At 55.8% G+C, this 16,145-nt stretch overlaps 1 protein-coding gene across 4 annotated transcripts; it reads right to left on the reverse strand.

The window, feature by feature from the left end:
- Positions 1-3,208: 3,208 nt before the first annotated feature.
- Etfb (electron transfer flavoprotein subunit beta) lies at positions 3,209-15,836 on the reverse strand. 4 transcript variants are annotated; one of them, XM_087200933.1, is made up of 7 exons: positions 15,654-15,836; positions 14,578-14,654; positions 9,497-9,655; positions 9,230-9,388; positions 7,070-7,132; positions 4,270-4,428; positions 3,209-3,423 (listed from the first exon to the last, which is right to left on the reverse strand). In XM_087200933.1, the coding sequence occupies exons 3-7, from the start codon at positions 9,599-9,601 to the stop codon at positions 3,253-3,255; spliced, it is 657 nt and encodes a 218-aa protein (XP_087057059.1). In that variant the 5' UTR covers positions 9,602-9,655; positions 14,578-14,654; positions 15,654-15,836; the 3' UTR covers positions 3,209-3,252. The 4 variants fall into 4 exon arrangements, with proteins under 4 accessions (XP_087057059.1, XP_087057058.1, XP_004866813.1 ...); XM_087200932.1 differs by lacking the exon at positions 14,578-14,654 and adding an exon at positions 3,575-3,698 and having other exon boundaries at positions 15,654-15,828; XM_004866756.3 differs by lacking the exon at positions 14,578-14,654 and having other exon boundaries at positions 15,654-15,828.
- Positions 15,837-16,145: the final 309 nt, after the last annotated feature.

Raw genomic sequence — 16,145 nt, forward strand, 5'->3', positions numbered from 1 at the left:
CAACAGGACTGGTAACTTAGCTTCCTGGGCGGGGAAGGCAGCCAAATCCAGCGGGTGGTGCTGGGGTCCCCAACCCCACCTGGCGGCTGAGCCGCCCACCCCACCCTTCTGGTCTCCACCTGCTGGCCCTGTCTGTGGAAGCCCCGCCAGATCTGCACTTCCACCCCATGGAAAGACGGGGAGAACGGAGTCCCAGCTATGTATGGGGTGGCCAGTCTTGGGACCAGAGCCAGGAAGGCTTCCTCGAGGAGGATGAGACAAACGATAGCTCTCCTGCTGATGGCTTCCTGCTCCCCAGATGTTGCCCTGGTCTGTCTGTCTGTCTGTCTGTCTGCCCGGCTCCTCCTCTCCCCCAAACCTCCCCTGGCTCCCTATTGTCCCCGACGCAGGCTCAAGTCACTGACTCCCACACAGCCATCTCTCCTGCCTCCCAGAGCCTCAGAGCTCTGCACCCCCTGCACTCAGCAGCTGCCTCCAGCCCAGCCGCCCTCCTGCTTTTCCGTCTCCAGTGGCTCAGTCATCTCCGCAGGTCCTGGGGACCCCTCCTTCTCCCTTCCCTCCTGCCTGCTGAGTCTCTCTGCCCTCACTTTGTCTTGTTCCGCCACCCAGGCCCCGAAAGTCCCTGCAGTCCACCTGAGGGTCTTTCTACATCAGAGGTGACCCTCCCCTCTCCAGTGCCCTCTGGGGGTGTCCCACCTCTCCAGTGACCCCACCACGCCTCCTGGCTCCAGCACCCCTGCCCCCCGCAACGTGCTGATTCCTAGGCCCCCTCAGCTCCCAGCCCTCATGCTGTTTCCTCTACTGACCTGTTCTTTCGCTTCCCACAACTTGTCCTTCAGGTCTCACCTTATTAAGAACAATAATAATAATTACTGCTTATGTTTTTCCAGGAACCATGCTAGATTCCTCCCCTGCTTTACCGGGCTGAGCCCTTTCTGATGCCCTCTGAGCTGGGTGTCTGTCCCTGCCTTACAGACCAGCGACTGTGGCTCAGGGAAGCCAAGGGACACACAGTTCATTGTAGAACCAGATGGAGAAGCGGGATTTAGGCCCCAGTTGCTCAAAATGCTCCCTGCTTCCAAAGTCTTTCCTACCTCCCACTCTGGGAGTAGGGCCTCCGTTCAGCTCCCAGTCCTCGGAGACAAACATCATCCTTACCATGCTGATGATAATCATGCTGATGATAATCATGCTGATGATATGAAGTGTGAGTGAAAGTCATGATAAGTATGTTAATAGTAAAGTCGCATTGCCATTAGGCCCTCTCAAAATCCTCCGCCTCACTTCAAACACACTTAGCCCATTGTTCTGGCCACTTTCAGATGAAGTGCTGGAAGTCCTCTTTCCTGAGTGTCTTTATGAGCTGTAGTCACAAACATGGTGAGTGCTGCTGCGGTCATCCAATGGACGAGCAGGCTCACACAAGCGTTACGGTATGTCTCCATTCACCCAATCCAGCACCTGGTGATTTCTGGTGCCAGATGTCAAAATAATTATTTTGCCAGAATCAAAATAATCATGAAAGGGAACCATTTTGTGTAGACTCAAGGCATCCAGGCAGCTGCAAAAGCAAAACTAAATGACACTCACTAAAAAAGAATTCCAGAGCTGCTTCAGAGAGTGGCAAGGACGATGCAATGCCTGTTTGAAATTACGGGCCGTGTCTGAAGGAGGATTCATGGCTCTGTGTCTTTTACTGTAATAAATTTTGTTAAACATTCAGTTTTTTTACCACGCCCATATATGCTGAGCTTTTTCTGTGTATCAGGTATGGTTCTGAAGAGCTACATAAATTCACCTCTCAAAACCCACTCAGGTGGGCCTTGCAGCCTAGTGATGGCTGCAGCTTCGGCATGAGCTTCGGCTCATGAAGAAGTGGGTGGGGTCTGCGTTCCTTCTTGGTCTCAGTAGACTCTGCGACTGCTAGATCAAGAGGGTCAGTGGAGGTGGCCCTGGGCCACTTCCTGCTTCCAGACCATCTTACTCCACTTCCTGTATCATAGAGCCCTCCCTCTGGGACCCCAGCTGCCATGCTGCGGCCACTCAAGCAGCCCACACAGAAGGATCATGGTCCTGATCACGCCCCTGGCTGAGTCCTCCGGGCAATGCAGTTTGAGTGAAGAGCCCCAGCCAGCTTTCTGGCCCTGAGAGTGAGGTGCTCAGGATTGGACCTGTGGCCCCTTTTGTCACCTCAGCTGATGCTGAGTGGTGGCCACAAGCCGATGTCTGCCCCTGTTCAGATTTATGAGCAAAAAGTTAATCACCAATTTTTTGGGTAGTTTGTTACACTGCAAAAGACAACCAGGCTGGGCATGGTGGTACGTGCCTGTAAGCTCAGCACTTAGGAGGCCGAGGCAGGAGGATTTCTGTGTGTTCAAGGACAGCCAGAAGTACAAGACCCTGTCTCAACTGTGCAAGTGCAAGGATCCGAGTTCGATCCCCGGTACCCCCCAAAAAAGACAACCAGCACACAGGTATCCTTTTTTTTTTTTTAGTACTGGGGATTGAACTCAGGACCTTGGCACTGAGCTTTATCTCCAGCCCTTTCTATATTTTTTTATTTTGAGACAAGTTCTCACTGAATCACTAAGTTGCCCAGGCTGGGCTTGAACTTGTGGTCCTCCTGCCTCAGCCTCCTGATAAAAGATGAACTGAGGCTGCCTGGGAGCCTCTCATAGTCAGGCACTGGTCCATGTCAGTGGATTTGAACCCTGGGCCTCAGGACCCAGAACCCAGGGTAGGTATGGTAGGACTGGCAGCTGAGGAACTGAAGGTCAGAGACGGATGCTGCTCAGCCCGGGCCTCATAACTGGCAAAGGTCAGCATGAAGATCTGCAATCAGCAAACCCGACTGCAGGCCTGGGCTCTGAGGTTTTGAATGTCTGCTATGGGCTGTCTCCCCAGCCAGAACCAGCTCCTCTGGCCTGGTTCTTTCTGTGTTCCGGGTCCCAGCAGGGCCCCAGCACACAGCCTTCTGCTCCCTGGGAAGCCTCCTTGATGCCACTGTCCTGGCCAGGTGCCCCATCCAGGTCCCCATGTGCTTCTGCACCCAGCCCCTGCCGCCCTGTCCCCTCGGTAGTCAGAGGGACCTGACTCACCTCGCTCCCCTGCCTCGCCCAGCACAGGACCAGGAACAAGGGATTTAAGGAAATGTTTGTTGAATGAATCAAAGGCAGGACCTCCAAGGAATGAGGTAATGCAAACAGACTTTACGAGAGTCATAGCTTTATTGCTGAGTGTCAGGGAGGGGGCTCAGATCCGCCCAACCTCCTTCAGCTTGGCCACCAGGTCTTCAGTGGTCTCCACCTTGACACCAGCCGTGCGCTGGGGTGGGTCCTCCACGCTGACCACGGTGAGCTTGGAGCTCAGGTCCACGCCCAGGTCGCTGGCCTTGATCACCTCGATCTTCTTCTTCTTGGCTTTCTGCATGTGGGGAGTCAGGTCCACAGGGCTGTTGAAGCCCCCCCAGCCCCCTCCCCCCCAACCTCCTTCCCAGGGTACCGCAGTGCAGGACCCTCCCCCAGCCTCCAGAATGACCAGGACATGTGCAACCTTTCACAGGGCCGGGCCTCACCCAGTGCAGACAATTCCCGTTGGCTGGGATGGTCCAACAGGCTCTTCTATGCCAGTAGCCCTTCTTTAGCAAGCCCCCTGCAGGGAGCCCCGTGTTGGCCAGCAGGGACTGAGGGACCCATCGTCTAGGCAGTAATGACTCAATGGACTCAGGACATTTCCTTTTGGTTATCCACCCACTGAAATGATCCTCATTGGCTGGATGACCCACTTAACCCTCCCTTTTGGCTGAGATGTTACATTGGACATTTTCTCTTGGCTGAAATGACCTACACACTCTCCGTGTCCTCCAGGATGACCCAAGGAACTCTTCCTGTTGGCCAAGAGACCCCATGAACCCTTCCTTGTTCATCCCCACTTCCAAGGGCAGAAACTATCAAGGGTACCTTCCCTAAGGAACCAGGACGACTAAACACACCTCTTTCTTGGGCCAAGACTGCCCAGTGAGCTTGCCCATGGGCCGGAATGGCAAGCAGAACCCCTCTGCTGCCTAGGGAAGCCTTTTGTTGGCTGGCATGACCAGCCAAGTCTCCCTATTTGCCAAGACAGCTCCCCCACCCCGAACTCTCAACCCATACACGCTCTGTTGGCCAAAATGACCAGGTGAGCTGTCCCTTGGCCCTCCCCCAGCCATCAGATCATCAGCACGGCACGGGCAGCAATGTGCCTGCCCACCCACGGCCCCAGTGTGCTCACCATGATGTTGGGCAGCGTGGCGTAGCGGGGCTCATTGAGCCTCAGGTCTGTGGTCACCACAGCCGGCAGCTTCAGGCGGAGGGTCTCCAGGCCCCCGTCAATCTCCCGCTCCACTTTCAGCTTGGCCCCCTCCAGCGTCACCTGGGAGGCGAAGGTGCCCTAGGGAGGGACAGCGCAGGAGGAGAGCAGGCAAGGTTAATTCAGCTCAGGCACACAGCGGTCCTCAGTCACAGCTGCCCCACAAAGGCAAGCGGACAGATGCGAAAGGAAAGGAGGGAGAGTCCTGTAAGATGCAAAACTGGCAGAGAGGAACAGAAAGGGACCTCAGTAACCCAGGAGGGCGGCTCCCTTTCCCAAACGGCCCAGCCCTTAGGTCCCCTCCTGAGTAAGAGTGGTGAGTGAACGTGTATAGAGAGCTGAGCCCTGTTCTAAGCAACGGTGACTCCCCAAATCAGACCTAACAGACCCACCTAGCTGGAGCCAGCCCTAGCCGCTCATTACCAAGGTGACGGCCAGTGTCCTGCAGGTTAAATATCACTATTCTCTTTCTGTGGCCGCTCTGCAATGGCAGGTAAGGCAAGGAGAGGCTGATCGGGGCTGGCATTTCTTCTCCCCCCCGGTTAGGTCTTATTTTAGGAGAAACATGGAAATTACATGTATTTGTATCACATCCAGTTGAAACTCTGAGATAAATGCTATTATTCACACTTGACAAATTTGGGAACTGAGGCAGCAGAGGCTGAATAACACAGCCCTGAAAGCCGGCTCCCAGTGAGGCCCCTCCACTGGGCTGACAAATGAACATCCTGTGCTCTGCTCACCTCAGCTCTTCAGCTGTCCCCTGGGGCCCCTTCTCTGGTCATGGCCCCTCGGCCCCCCAGTCCTGGATCAACATGTCCTCCCTGGGGAAGGACACAACCCACACGTCTGCTTAGCCAGTCTCTGCTCTCCACTCACTCGTTCACAGTTTGAATGTCACATGATCACAACCTCACCCGGGTGGCCCTGAGCCCAGCTCTGGGGACACCAATGTAGTGTGGTGAGTGAAAAGAATAGGGGACTGTCCTATGGACTATGCCCAAAGCAGGGTGAGCCGTGCAGGCTGTAAAGAGCTAACCACACAACTGGCTCGTTTCAAGAAGTGAGTCTGCCTGAAGCTTACGTGACTCAGAGAAGCACCTTATAAGCACCGCAGAGTAGCATGATTTTCCACTAACGCCACAGCAGAGACCAGAGAAACGGCCTGTGAAGCTGTAGGGCTCAACCTGAGAGAACATAGGAGCCGAGGTCGGAGTAACTCACACCCAAATTCCATTCCCACGACTAGAACCTTCTTAACTAGAAGGACAAGGTTCTAATTACAACCCTATATTTGTTCCTAATTCGAGAATTCCTATATTTGTTCCTAATTCGAGAATGCTTTGTTTTTTCCTTTATAAGTTTCACCTGCATTAATATCCATAGCAACTGCACAACTGTACCTCCTCGAACACAGTTCCTCTTTACCCCAACCTGATTACCAATAAAAATCAGTGGCTTGGACTGCCCAGGGCCTGTGCTGGTTGAGTGGCATTGGCCATCCTGGCTCTTTAGTTCTGTCTTTGAGTCTTTCTTCAACCCCGTGTCGTACTCTGGGCAGGAAACTGGAACCTTCTGCAGGGGTCTCCAGTAGAAAAGCTGAACAGAGCACTGATAAATGTGTGCCAAATGAAACAATAAAAAATTAAAAAATAAAAACTGATACTGGAGATACCTGATCAGGATTGTGATAATGGTGTCACGGGTGGATACTTTCGATAGGTGCATTTACTGTAGGTCAGCAATGCTTCAGAAGCTGTCAACAAAACCCCATGCAGTGACTGGAAAACTCTCAAGTCTGCTTGGAATAACTCAGGTACATGAACCCACTTTTTCAACTGTGAGCTGTTGGTATCCAAATTAGATATTTTGGATGAAAATGTAGCACCTGGACTGAGATGTGCTGTAAACACACTGCATTTCAAAGTCTTGGTACAAAAAGAAAAAAGGATATAAGATATCTCAATATTTTTTATGTTGGCTGCATGTTAAAATAACAATATTTTACATATAATAGGGTTAAAATACTATGAAAGGTGCCAGGCATGGTGGAACAGGGCTATAATTCCAACTACTTGGGAGACTGAGGCGGGAGAATTGCAAATTCAAGGCCAACCTGCGGAATTCTGAGAGACTCTGTCTCAAAAACAAAAAAATAAAAGGGCAATCCTGTTGCTTTTGCTGTCTTCTGCTGCCATGAACTATTACCCCCTGCCACCCTGCCTTGGAGCCAGCCGATTATGGATTGAAACCTCTACGAACTGTAAGCCAAATAAACCTTTCCCCCTTAAAAAAAATAATAAAATAACAAAAAAAGGGCTAGGAATGTAGCTTAGTAGTAGAGCACATGTCTAGCATCCACAAAGCCCTGGATTCAATCCCCAGTACTGAAAAAGCAAATCCATGAAAACTTGTTTGTATGTTTCTTTTTACTTTTAAAATGTGGCTGGGGAAAACCCTAGAATTATCCATGTGGAGCTGCATGGACAGACCCGGAGACCCTGGAGTTGGGGGTGAGTGTGAGTTTCCATACAGGGTGAGACAGGAAGGTTCTTCCAAAGAAGCAATACGGAAGCAAGACACAAAGGAGAAGGGCGACAAAGCCATGAGGATGGAAACAGTGTTCTGGGAGGAGAGACAGCAACTGCAAAGGCCCTGCGGCAGGGCTGAGTTCGAGGGGCGAGGGCCCATCCCATGGCAAGCGCTTCCCCTCCAGCCTCACCTGTGGCCAGTCTAGAAGCCCAGCCGTCATCTGACCCGTCTGGTTACAGTCATCATCAATGGCCTGAGCGGGCACAGAGAGAAGACTAATGACCCATGCAGCCTCTCAGCCCCTCATGCCTCTGTCTAGAACAGGAAACATTTGCTTTCATTTTCTTTCCTCCTTCTCTCCCTCATCCTGCCCCACCACAGTACTGACAATTGAACCCAGGGCCTTTGGACTGAGCAGCATCTCCGACCTATTTTACTTTTTATTTTGAAACTTGGTCTTGCTAAGTCACTAAGTTCCCCAGGTGGGACTCAAAGTTGTGATCCTCCTGCCTCAGCCTCCCAGAGTGCTGGGATTACAGGTGTGAGCCACCACCCACAGCTGGCAAACACTTTCTATAATGAGCCAGATAGTAAAGGCTTGGCGAGTTACACGGTCTCCGTTACAACTAGTTAATTACTAAACCCTGCCATTGCAGTGCATAAGCGACCACAGGCAATATGTAAATGATTGCATGTGGGTGTTCCAATAAAACTTTATTTATAAAATAAGTTAACTATGTCCTGGGCGCTAAGTTTGCTGACTCTTAGTCTAGAAAGATCCTCCTACTTGGACATGGAGATAAGCAGTCATTAGTCTGGGGCCCGTGGGTGGAGCCACCTGGCTTCCCCACTGCTAAATCCCAGCCTTCTGTATGAATATTCGTGTGAGCCTCCCGCCAGCCCGCCCCGTGCCAGCCACATCCGGGAGCTGGGTGAACAGAATCTTGGCCAAGGCGGATGTCCTAACCTCTGACCTAGTTAGCGCTCACTCCTGGCTGGAGCCCCTGGGAGTGAGGTTCTGTTCTTCCCACTGGGCTGCTAGGTCGGTCGGTGGCTGTGAGCTGGAGATGCAGAGGATGAGACCCAATGGAGCAGCACACGGTGAACGTGCCGCCCTGGATCAGGCTGTGCCTGAAGGCTCCCTCTATGACCTCTAAATGCAGTTCAGGGCTTCAGGCAGTTTGAGCTGTGACTGCTGTGCCGATCCAAGAGCACCCTGACCAGTTCCCAGGACCTGCCCCTGACAGCCAGGACAGCAGAAATCCACCAGCACGGGGCCTTGCTGCCAGCGGCTGGGTTCCGGGAGCCAGCGTGAAACCTGGACCCTAAAACCCCACTCAGGCCTTGGGATCTCGGGTTGTTCTCAGCCTGTTTACCGATTTGTCCCTGTCTCCCTGCTGTGGGTGATCTCCGTGACACCCGGTCACCTACCTGAGCCTGTGTGCCTCTCCTCCCCAGGGCTGACCTGGCTCCCTGTTCTCCTGCCTCTCCCCGTCGGGACCCCAGCTCTCTCTGAGCCTCCACTGACCTGCTGTCTCTGGCCCTCATTTTACCTCGAAAAAAGAGGTAAAAGGAAAAGAAAAAAGAAAGAAAGAAAGTTGCTGGGTGTGGTGGACACGCCTGTAATCCCAGCACTCAGGAGGCTGAGGCAGGGGGATCGCCACAATTCACAGCAGCCTGGGCCACATAGTGAGTTCAAGGCCAGCTTGAACTACACAGCGAGACCCTGTCTCACAAACCAAAAACCAAACCGGCAGAAAAGACTGAGCAGGGCAGTGGTGGTGAGTCTCTTCGAGCTGTCAATGAGAACGACTGCACACCGAGGCATGCCACACACGCATAGTTCTGCCACCGCTGACCGAGGCCTTCTTTCTCAGCACCCATTTTTAATTCCCATACTCTTCTCTCTCCCAAGGCCTTGGCTCTTGTTCCGGCCTCCTCTTCCCTGAGGTGATAGGAGGCCACAAAGTCTGTCTCGAATGGGCCTTGGCCCGGTTCCTAGGCATCTGTGTTGTTCCTGAGTCTCCTCCCAGCCCTGCTCCCAGCCCTGCTCCCAGCCCTGCTCCATGGGCGCTTCCTCTCATCCTGTTCTCCCTGGGTTTCCCGCCTCCGTCTGCAAGCCAGACCCAGGCTCCAGCCCCACCTGCTGTGACCGTCTCTCTGTCCTTGGCCCAGACCCAACCACAGCCTCAGGGGCGCCAAGCTGGCTTACAAGGGCCTCAGGGGTCACTGGACACTCGAAGTGACCCACCCCGTGCCACTCCAGCTGTCAATCAGGGGATGGCTGCAGGGTCACCTCACAACCTTTGCTGGGCAGGACCAGACAGGCAGAGGGGCTGGCCACACCTACCTGTTTGCCCAGCAGCACCAGGTCCACCTTCTCCCTCTCAGCCAGCTTGGCCAGGACCCGGGCCACCTGCAGGGGACCCACACGGTCGGCTTCTGCAGCTGGCACCTCCACGTGGATGCCTCGGTCTGCACCCATGGCCAGGGCCGTGCGGATGGTCTCCTGCCCAGGAGGAAGGAGTGAGATGGCTTCTGTCATAAGGAGAAAAGGAGGCTGGGCTTGAGCTCCTCCTCCCGCAGACCCCGGACACCCTGTCCCATCCCCTGGCACCTGGCACTGCACGGGGCCACAGCTGACAGCGATGACCTCCTTCACCAGCTTCTTCTCCTTGAGCCGCACGGCCTCCTCCACAGCAATCTCACAGAAGGGGTTCATGGAGTGCTTCACGCCATCAGTGACGACCCCTGTCTTGTCAGGCTTCACCCGGATCTGCTCAGCAGGAGGGGAGGGCAGGGTCAGGGGCTCTTGCGGCAAAGGCCACGGCTCGCATGGCAGTAGTCTCCATGGGGACCACAGTGACCGGGAAGAGGCGGGGCCTCCTTGACCAGGGTCCCTGGTTCCGTGCCCAGGTGGGGACTGACCCCACTGTCACTGCCCCCTGTAGACCTTCCCAGCGCCAGGGCCCTGCCATGATCATCCCAGCCGCTCTGCTCCCCGGGCTGCATGTGAATCTTGTTTGCTGTAACTCAGTGAGAGGGGCTGTAGGAGAGCACTGGAAATATGTACATGCAGACACCCTCCTTGCCGCCTCCGGGGGCTGCTGTGGGTCAGCGCCTCAGGGTCCTGGAGGCCTGGGATGGCGCCCCTGGTGCTCCTTAGCTTGGGGCTGCACCCCCCACTCCTGGGGCTCCCCTTCCTCCTGTCCTCTCTCCCGCCCCTCCCCTCTTGGAGAGACTCGAGAGGGACTTGAGAGGGCAGTAAGGGTGCACCTGGATAACCTGGGGTCACTACCCCCCAAGATCCTTCCCTCCATGACAGCGGCAATTGCCCTCCTGGAAGTCAGTGCCTTGGACCTGCGGCATGTGACCTGGAGCATCGGGGAGCTGTCAGAGGGTGACAGGGGACCAGCCTGGTCTGATGTGGGAGACTGTGAAGGCCTTGCCGGGGCAGTGGCTCTTGGACAGACACTGAAACGTGAACAAGACTGACGAGGTGGAGTGCAAGGGAGTTGTGTCCGCAGCAGGTGCCAAGGCCCTGGGGTAGGAAGGAGCAGGGGCCCTGGGAGGTGCACAGAGGCCTGTGTAGCCAGTGGGAAGCACAGTGACAGGTATAGCAGTGGCCCATCGAAGTGGGGGGACCCTTCGATGGCAAAAGGGACTTTACAGATGTGACTGAGTTAAGGATTTTGAGGTAGGAGAGTATTCTGCATCATCCGGGGCTTTATGAGAGAGTCAGAGTCAGGGGCTGGAACATGAGGCTGCTGGCCTTGAAGATGGAGGACAGGCCTTGGGCAAGGAAGGCAGAGACCTGAGAAGCACAGGCAGGAGGGAAACAACTGCCCCAAAGCTGCAGGCGCTGCAGAGGGAACGAAGCTCCGCTGACCCCGCTGTGAGCCCGGGGAGGCCGATTCTGGACTTGGGCCTCAGAACTGCAAGACAAGATGTGTGGTCGGGAGCCCCTGAGCCTCGGTTCCTTGGGTCAACCCACAGGAGACAAACACAACAGTGCAGGCCCAGGAGGCCGGAGAGGAGCTGGCCCTCGCTCCTGGGGCTACAGGAGGAGTAAAGGGGTGGCTGGGTCCAACTCAAGTTCTGGAGCATTCTGGACTCTTGGTGGAGAAAAGTGGAGAACAACCAGGAAGTGGGAGCGCGCTGGGCCCTGTGGGTCGCTGCAGTGGGATGGCCAGGAGAACAGGAGCACTGGACAGGGCGTCCAAGTGGAAGTGACAGCCCTGGTGCTGGGCTGAAAGACGAGCGAGCGTGCGCGGGCCAGCTCTGGGGTCTGCAGAACGGGCAGGGAAGGAGCTGGCTGAGCCACCGGCAACCACGACACCCACTACTCCCTCTCGCTAGGTCCCCACCGCCTTTCCTGTGGGGCTTGGGGGTGAGGCAGTTCCTCCGCTGGGCTGGAAGGGATCAGACTCGTGTGGGATTCGCTCGGAGGATCCCCAGGCTGAACGTGTTCCTCAGAAGGGGAAACAGCAACGGACAGAGAGAGGAGGGGAGGAGGACTGGGGGATGATGACAATCCTCCTTCCAATTGCTGTTATCTCACTGTCAAAAAGCCATTCTACAAAGCGGTTGGTGGCACAGGCCTGTCACCCCAGCACTCCGGGAGGCCGAGGCAGGAGGACCACAAGTTTGAGCACTGCCTGGGCACTTTATCAGCTTAGAGACCCTGTCTCAATGGGCATTTCTTGTTTTCTCAGTACCAGGAATCAAACTCAGGACCCTGTGCTTGCCAGGCAGGTGTGGTGCCACTGAACTAAATCCCCTGCTGGAGACGCTGTCTAAAATAAAAGACAAAGAAGGAGGCTGGGGATGGGGCTCAGTGCAAAGGCCCTGGGTTCCATCCTAGTATCACCCCCTTCAAAGTCATTTTAACACTAAAAATGCAGCTCACATTTCAGAACTAAGTCTGCTTTTAGGAAATCCACCTGTAGTGTTTCTCCACGGGAACGTGCTAAGCCCAGCACACTTCACAGGGCAGAAACTGGCCCCTCACAGCCAGGGTCCCTCTGCCTGGGAGGATCCTTCCAGGCGTCCTGCAGGCTCCGCCCTCCCTCTGTGCTGTTTCACTCCTCCACTCTCGGCAGCACCGGCCCAGGACAGATGGCCCACCGGTGTGCTCCTCTCTGTCCATCATCTCTCCTCTCCCTCAAGTGTCAGCCCACGAGGGCAGGGGCTTCATGTGCTCCTCTCACCACCATCTCCCCGGGCCTGGTATGGCCCAGTCCTGTCAGGTGAGGCCCTGAGAACCTGTCATACATTCAGACCTGCCCTGCCCGGCCACACACTCCCTCCCTCCTCAGCACGGAAAATAAAACCCAAACACCTTCTCTTTCCTTCAAAACTATATTAAAATACAAGGCAGGAAAGAGCCCCATCCAGAAAGGCCTACACTGAGGAGTCAGGGAGGTTAGAGGACCCCAGACCCCTGCATGAGCAGCTCCCTCGCTGGATCCTGCCAGGCTGGACCCTGCCCCAAGCTCCTGGCACTGGCTCCCAGAAGAAACAGACAAGAACTTCCGGGCACTGTGAATCCTGCCAGCTCACCAGCTCTCAGGGGAAGACCTTTTCAGCGCGAGTTGGTTTCAGGCTTGAAGCACTGCTTAGTTAAATTACAGAAGTCAGGAAGCAATGGCAGGCCAGGAACACCAGCAAGTTTTTTGTTGTTTTGCTTGGGTGATTCAACATTGAGCATCATGGCTTTCCCTTTAAGAAGCAATCTATTAGCTCTCCAAAACCGTGCTCATTTTGCAGATGGGACAACTGAGGCACAGGTGCCTTGCCCGAGGACACAGAGCAGGAAAGGGACAGGAGCAAGGGTCTGACCCCCAAGTCTGTCTCAGAACCCACGGCCCTGGAAGAGGCAAGTGTGACATTAGAGCGCCGGCCTCTGCTCCGTGCTGCTGTGTGTCGTGTGTAGATGGTTTCCCAGGGCCGCCCTGGCATAGCGAAAGGCCCTCTGTGGGGTTCTCTCCTCCACTCTTCTGCCAAGCATGACAGGAAAGGGCAGGTGCCGGGGCACAGAGCAAGCAGGACAGCGAGGCCAGGTGGGGGATGGCGGCAGCAGGCGCGGATTGCTACTGTGGCTCTGAAGCCCTTCAACAGCAGCTCATCTGGGGCCGACAGAAGCGGACCCAAGGGCCTGATGGAGGAGGAGAGCGGGAGGCCCGAGTGCAAGGAGCCAGGAGGAAATACAGGCAATACCACGCACTGCTGCAGCCCTGGGAGGGCAGGGCTGGTTGACAGATGGCTTGGTGTTGCTGTCCTTCCGGGTCCTCTTTAAGAAAACGCATCCCAAGCTGGGTGTGGTGGCACAGGCCTGTCACCCCAGCACCCTGGGAGGCCGAGGCAGGAGGTCTTTGAGTTTGAGCCCAGCCTGGGCAACTTCGGGACTTAGAGAAACCCTGTCTCAAAATCAAAAAATTAAAAGGCCTGGGGATTTTGCGCAGTGGAAAGGTCCTGGGTTCGATCTCAGCAGTGGGAAAAAAAAAAGCCCTAATTACGAATTCTCCAGCTACCTGGGATACCAGGAAGAGGTCCTGGGGGTTCGGCCATGTCAGCCTCGTGGAACTGTGCTCCTAGCTGGGGGTGGGCACCACTGGGCTGTCACATTGCTGTTAATGCCCCGTGCCTAGGGCACAGTCTGAGCAGAGGGGGTGATGTTTTGGACAAGCAGCTAAATAAACCTCCATTTTGGACTCCAAGGTAGCAGCAGCACTGAGCACCAGGCAGCACCAACCATGTGCCAAGCACTGCTCTCTGGGGTCACTGCACCCCCACTATAGCCCCCCCAAATCCATGCTGCCGTGATCCCCACTCCAGAGCAGGGAAATGAAACTCAGTGAGGAAGCAAGCAGCAGCAGGAAGTGGGCCCAGGCAGCCAGAGGTGATTTCTGAGGGAGGAGCAACGCTTGGAGCAGAGGTGGGGCCTGGCCCTCCCCACAAGGTGCCGCCTGTCTGAGGGGGGATGGGAGCTAGAAATGCAGCACCTCCCCAAGGTAAAGGCCAGAGGAAAGAGTAGTAGCCTGACTTATCTGGAGAGAAGATGCAGGCTGGGTTGTGGAAACAAACCTTAAGGCAGCATCCCCGTAGGGACACGGACAGCTGGACCAGGCCAAGGGGCCAGGACTTGGTCCTGAGACAAAGGAGCCTTCTAGGGAGCCACTCGAAGGCCTCGGGTGGGGAGGACAGGGCAGTGCCAATGCAGGAAGATCATTAAGCTGGAGAGGATGGGTTAGAGGGGAGAGACAGGAGCCAGGAAGAGGACGGGGCTAGGGAGGAGGGGCTTGGAGACAGCTGTGGAGAGCAAGGAGCTGGGGTGGGGTCTGGCCTGCTTACTACATGGCCAGCAGTGTGTGCACCATTCAGCTGTGCTGAGCGGGCCGACAGAGGGATCCGGACAGGAGGCAAAGGAGGGAGGGTGTGGGAGCGGAAGCGGCACCAATCCTCAGTGAAGGACAGGAGCTGGTGGATTCTGGGTTTCCTGTTCTCTTGGGGGACACACTGCAGGCACCCCCGTGCCCAGTGATGCTGGGACCAGAACTGAAACAAGCAGAGACAGAGTGGAGTCCAGATTTCCCATGCCAGGGAGACCACGGCTCAGGCATCGGCAGGAGGCCCTGGGGAACTGTAGGGTCCCAGGAGGGACCCTGAGGCACAGCACAGACTTCGAGCCAGACTTGCCTGTTTTGGTCCCGACTGCTCCTTACTAGCTGGGTGATCTGGCAGACAACAGAATCTCCACAGGCCTCAGTTTCCTTCTGTGTCCGATGGGGTTAAAGGCATAGAGGATGCGGAAATGGGTTAGGACTGAGTGGATAATCCCTGCTTGGGACCTAGGACGCTTCCGGGCACTGTCAGCTGTCCTGATCACTGAGGTCTTCAGGCCTGGGTCTGTCTCCCTCCGGACTCTCCTCTCCACCCCACAGCCCAAGTAGGCAGGGCCAGTGTTGATGTGAATTTCGTGGCCCTGTTTCACCCACTCTGAGGAGGCCTCCCTGGGGACACAGTGGTGAGCTCCCAGACATGAACAGTCAAGGTCAGTCCAATTTGGGCCAAGTGTTGGGAAAAACTGGCCTGGGGAGCGCATCTGATTCACCTCTGCTCACACCAGCTTTGCCCTGGGACAGTCCAGGCCTCTGGGATGCCGTCTCCCCCTGGCCTTTCCTGGAGAATGTGACCAGCTCAGGCTGGCTGGCCCTCTGAACTCTCCTCTCTAGCACACACTTCTCCTTCCCCCTGGCTACAGCCTCCTACTCACTCTGTGGCTGTAAGGGCTGAAAGACTCTGGACCCCACAGTGCCCTGCCTGACCCCATTAAAGCGCATTTGGGGTACTCTAAGAATCAAAGGAGAAGGCGATGCAGTCTAGAGAGTCCCAATGCGGAGTCAGAGGAGCTGGTTAGGATTACCACTCTGCCCTTCCTTAGCGGAGTGCCTTAGTTTCTCCGTGTTGTTAAACAGGAGCTATGACTCTTCCAGCCGTTAAGGACTAGAGAAGGTAACTCCCTCTGCACACAAGTAACAAGACAATGTGTCCAGGGAGAGAAGAGGGAGCGAGGTCGTGACGGCAGAGGGACCTGCGGTCGTGACCTCACAACCTCACTGCCCCTGATCTTTGCCCCTAGGTGTGACTTTGACGTTCTGGGTTAGAGTGGCAGAGATCAGAGGTTAGGAGCAGATCCCCAGACAGCGTGCGCTCGTGATCCCGGAAGCACATGACCGCGGGTCTCAGGGAGGTGGGAGAGGGGGCCCGGTCACCTTCACCGCGAAGTCGATGACTCTCTTGACAGCCACGAGCGCGCGCAGCTCCGCCATCTTCTGCCGAAGCCACCTGCAGAGTCAGTCCGTACACTCGGCCGGTCTGCACGCCCCGCCCCGCCGTGAGTGTCTGCGCCTGCGCGCCGCACCACCAGCCAGTCAACTACTGCAGAGACTGTTCCCCGCCCACAAAACCAGTCAGAAGGAAGAAAGGAGGAGAGGTGTTGTACGTGTAGTAGGCCAATGGGAAGCGGAGCCCGGGGAGAGAGGCGGGACGCGAGGGCTCCTTGAAGGGGGCGTGGCGGGGAACTAGGCGAAAGGTCGAGCCGAGGAGAGGCGCGCGCTGGGGTCGGGGATCTCAGGATTCCCCTAATCTCCCTGCGACCCTAAATCAGCTATTCCCCTCCAGATTCCCCTTCACTCCTCGCCTGCCCAAGTCGCCGTTCCCTGTCCCACGCCTCTGCATCCCCCGGTCTCGCCTCTCCCGCTTTC

The sequence above is a fragment of the Heterocephalus glaber genome, unplaced genomic scaffold, assembly GCF_053883595.1.
Source record: "Heterocephalus glaber isolate CG9 unplaced genomic scaffold, H.glaber_assembly_v1.0 deba00001745, whole genome shotgun sequence".
In the NCBI taxonomy this organism is placed as follows: domain Eukaryota; kingdom Metazoa; phylum Chordata; class Mammalia; order Rodentia; family Bathyergidae; genus Heterocephalus; species Heterocephalus glaber.

Coding starts and splice junctions, on each gene's coding strand:
- Etfb (XM_004866756.3), bottom strand. CDS start 15,710: ATGGCGGAGCTGCGCGCGCTCGTGGCTGTCAAGAGAGTCATCGACTTC. Junction 9,656..15,653: donor TCATCGACTTCGCGGTGAAG/GTGACCGGGCCC, acceptor CCTGCTGAGCAG/ATCCGGGTGAAGCCTGACAA. Junction 4,429..7,069: donor GGCTTCTAGACTGGCCACAG/GTGAGGCTGGAG, acceptor GTCCCTCCCTAG/GGCACCTTCGCCTCCCAGGT.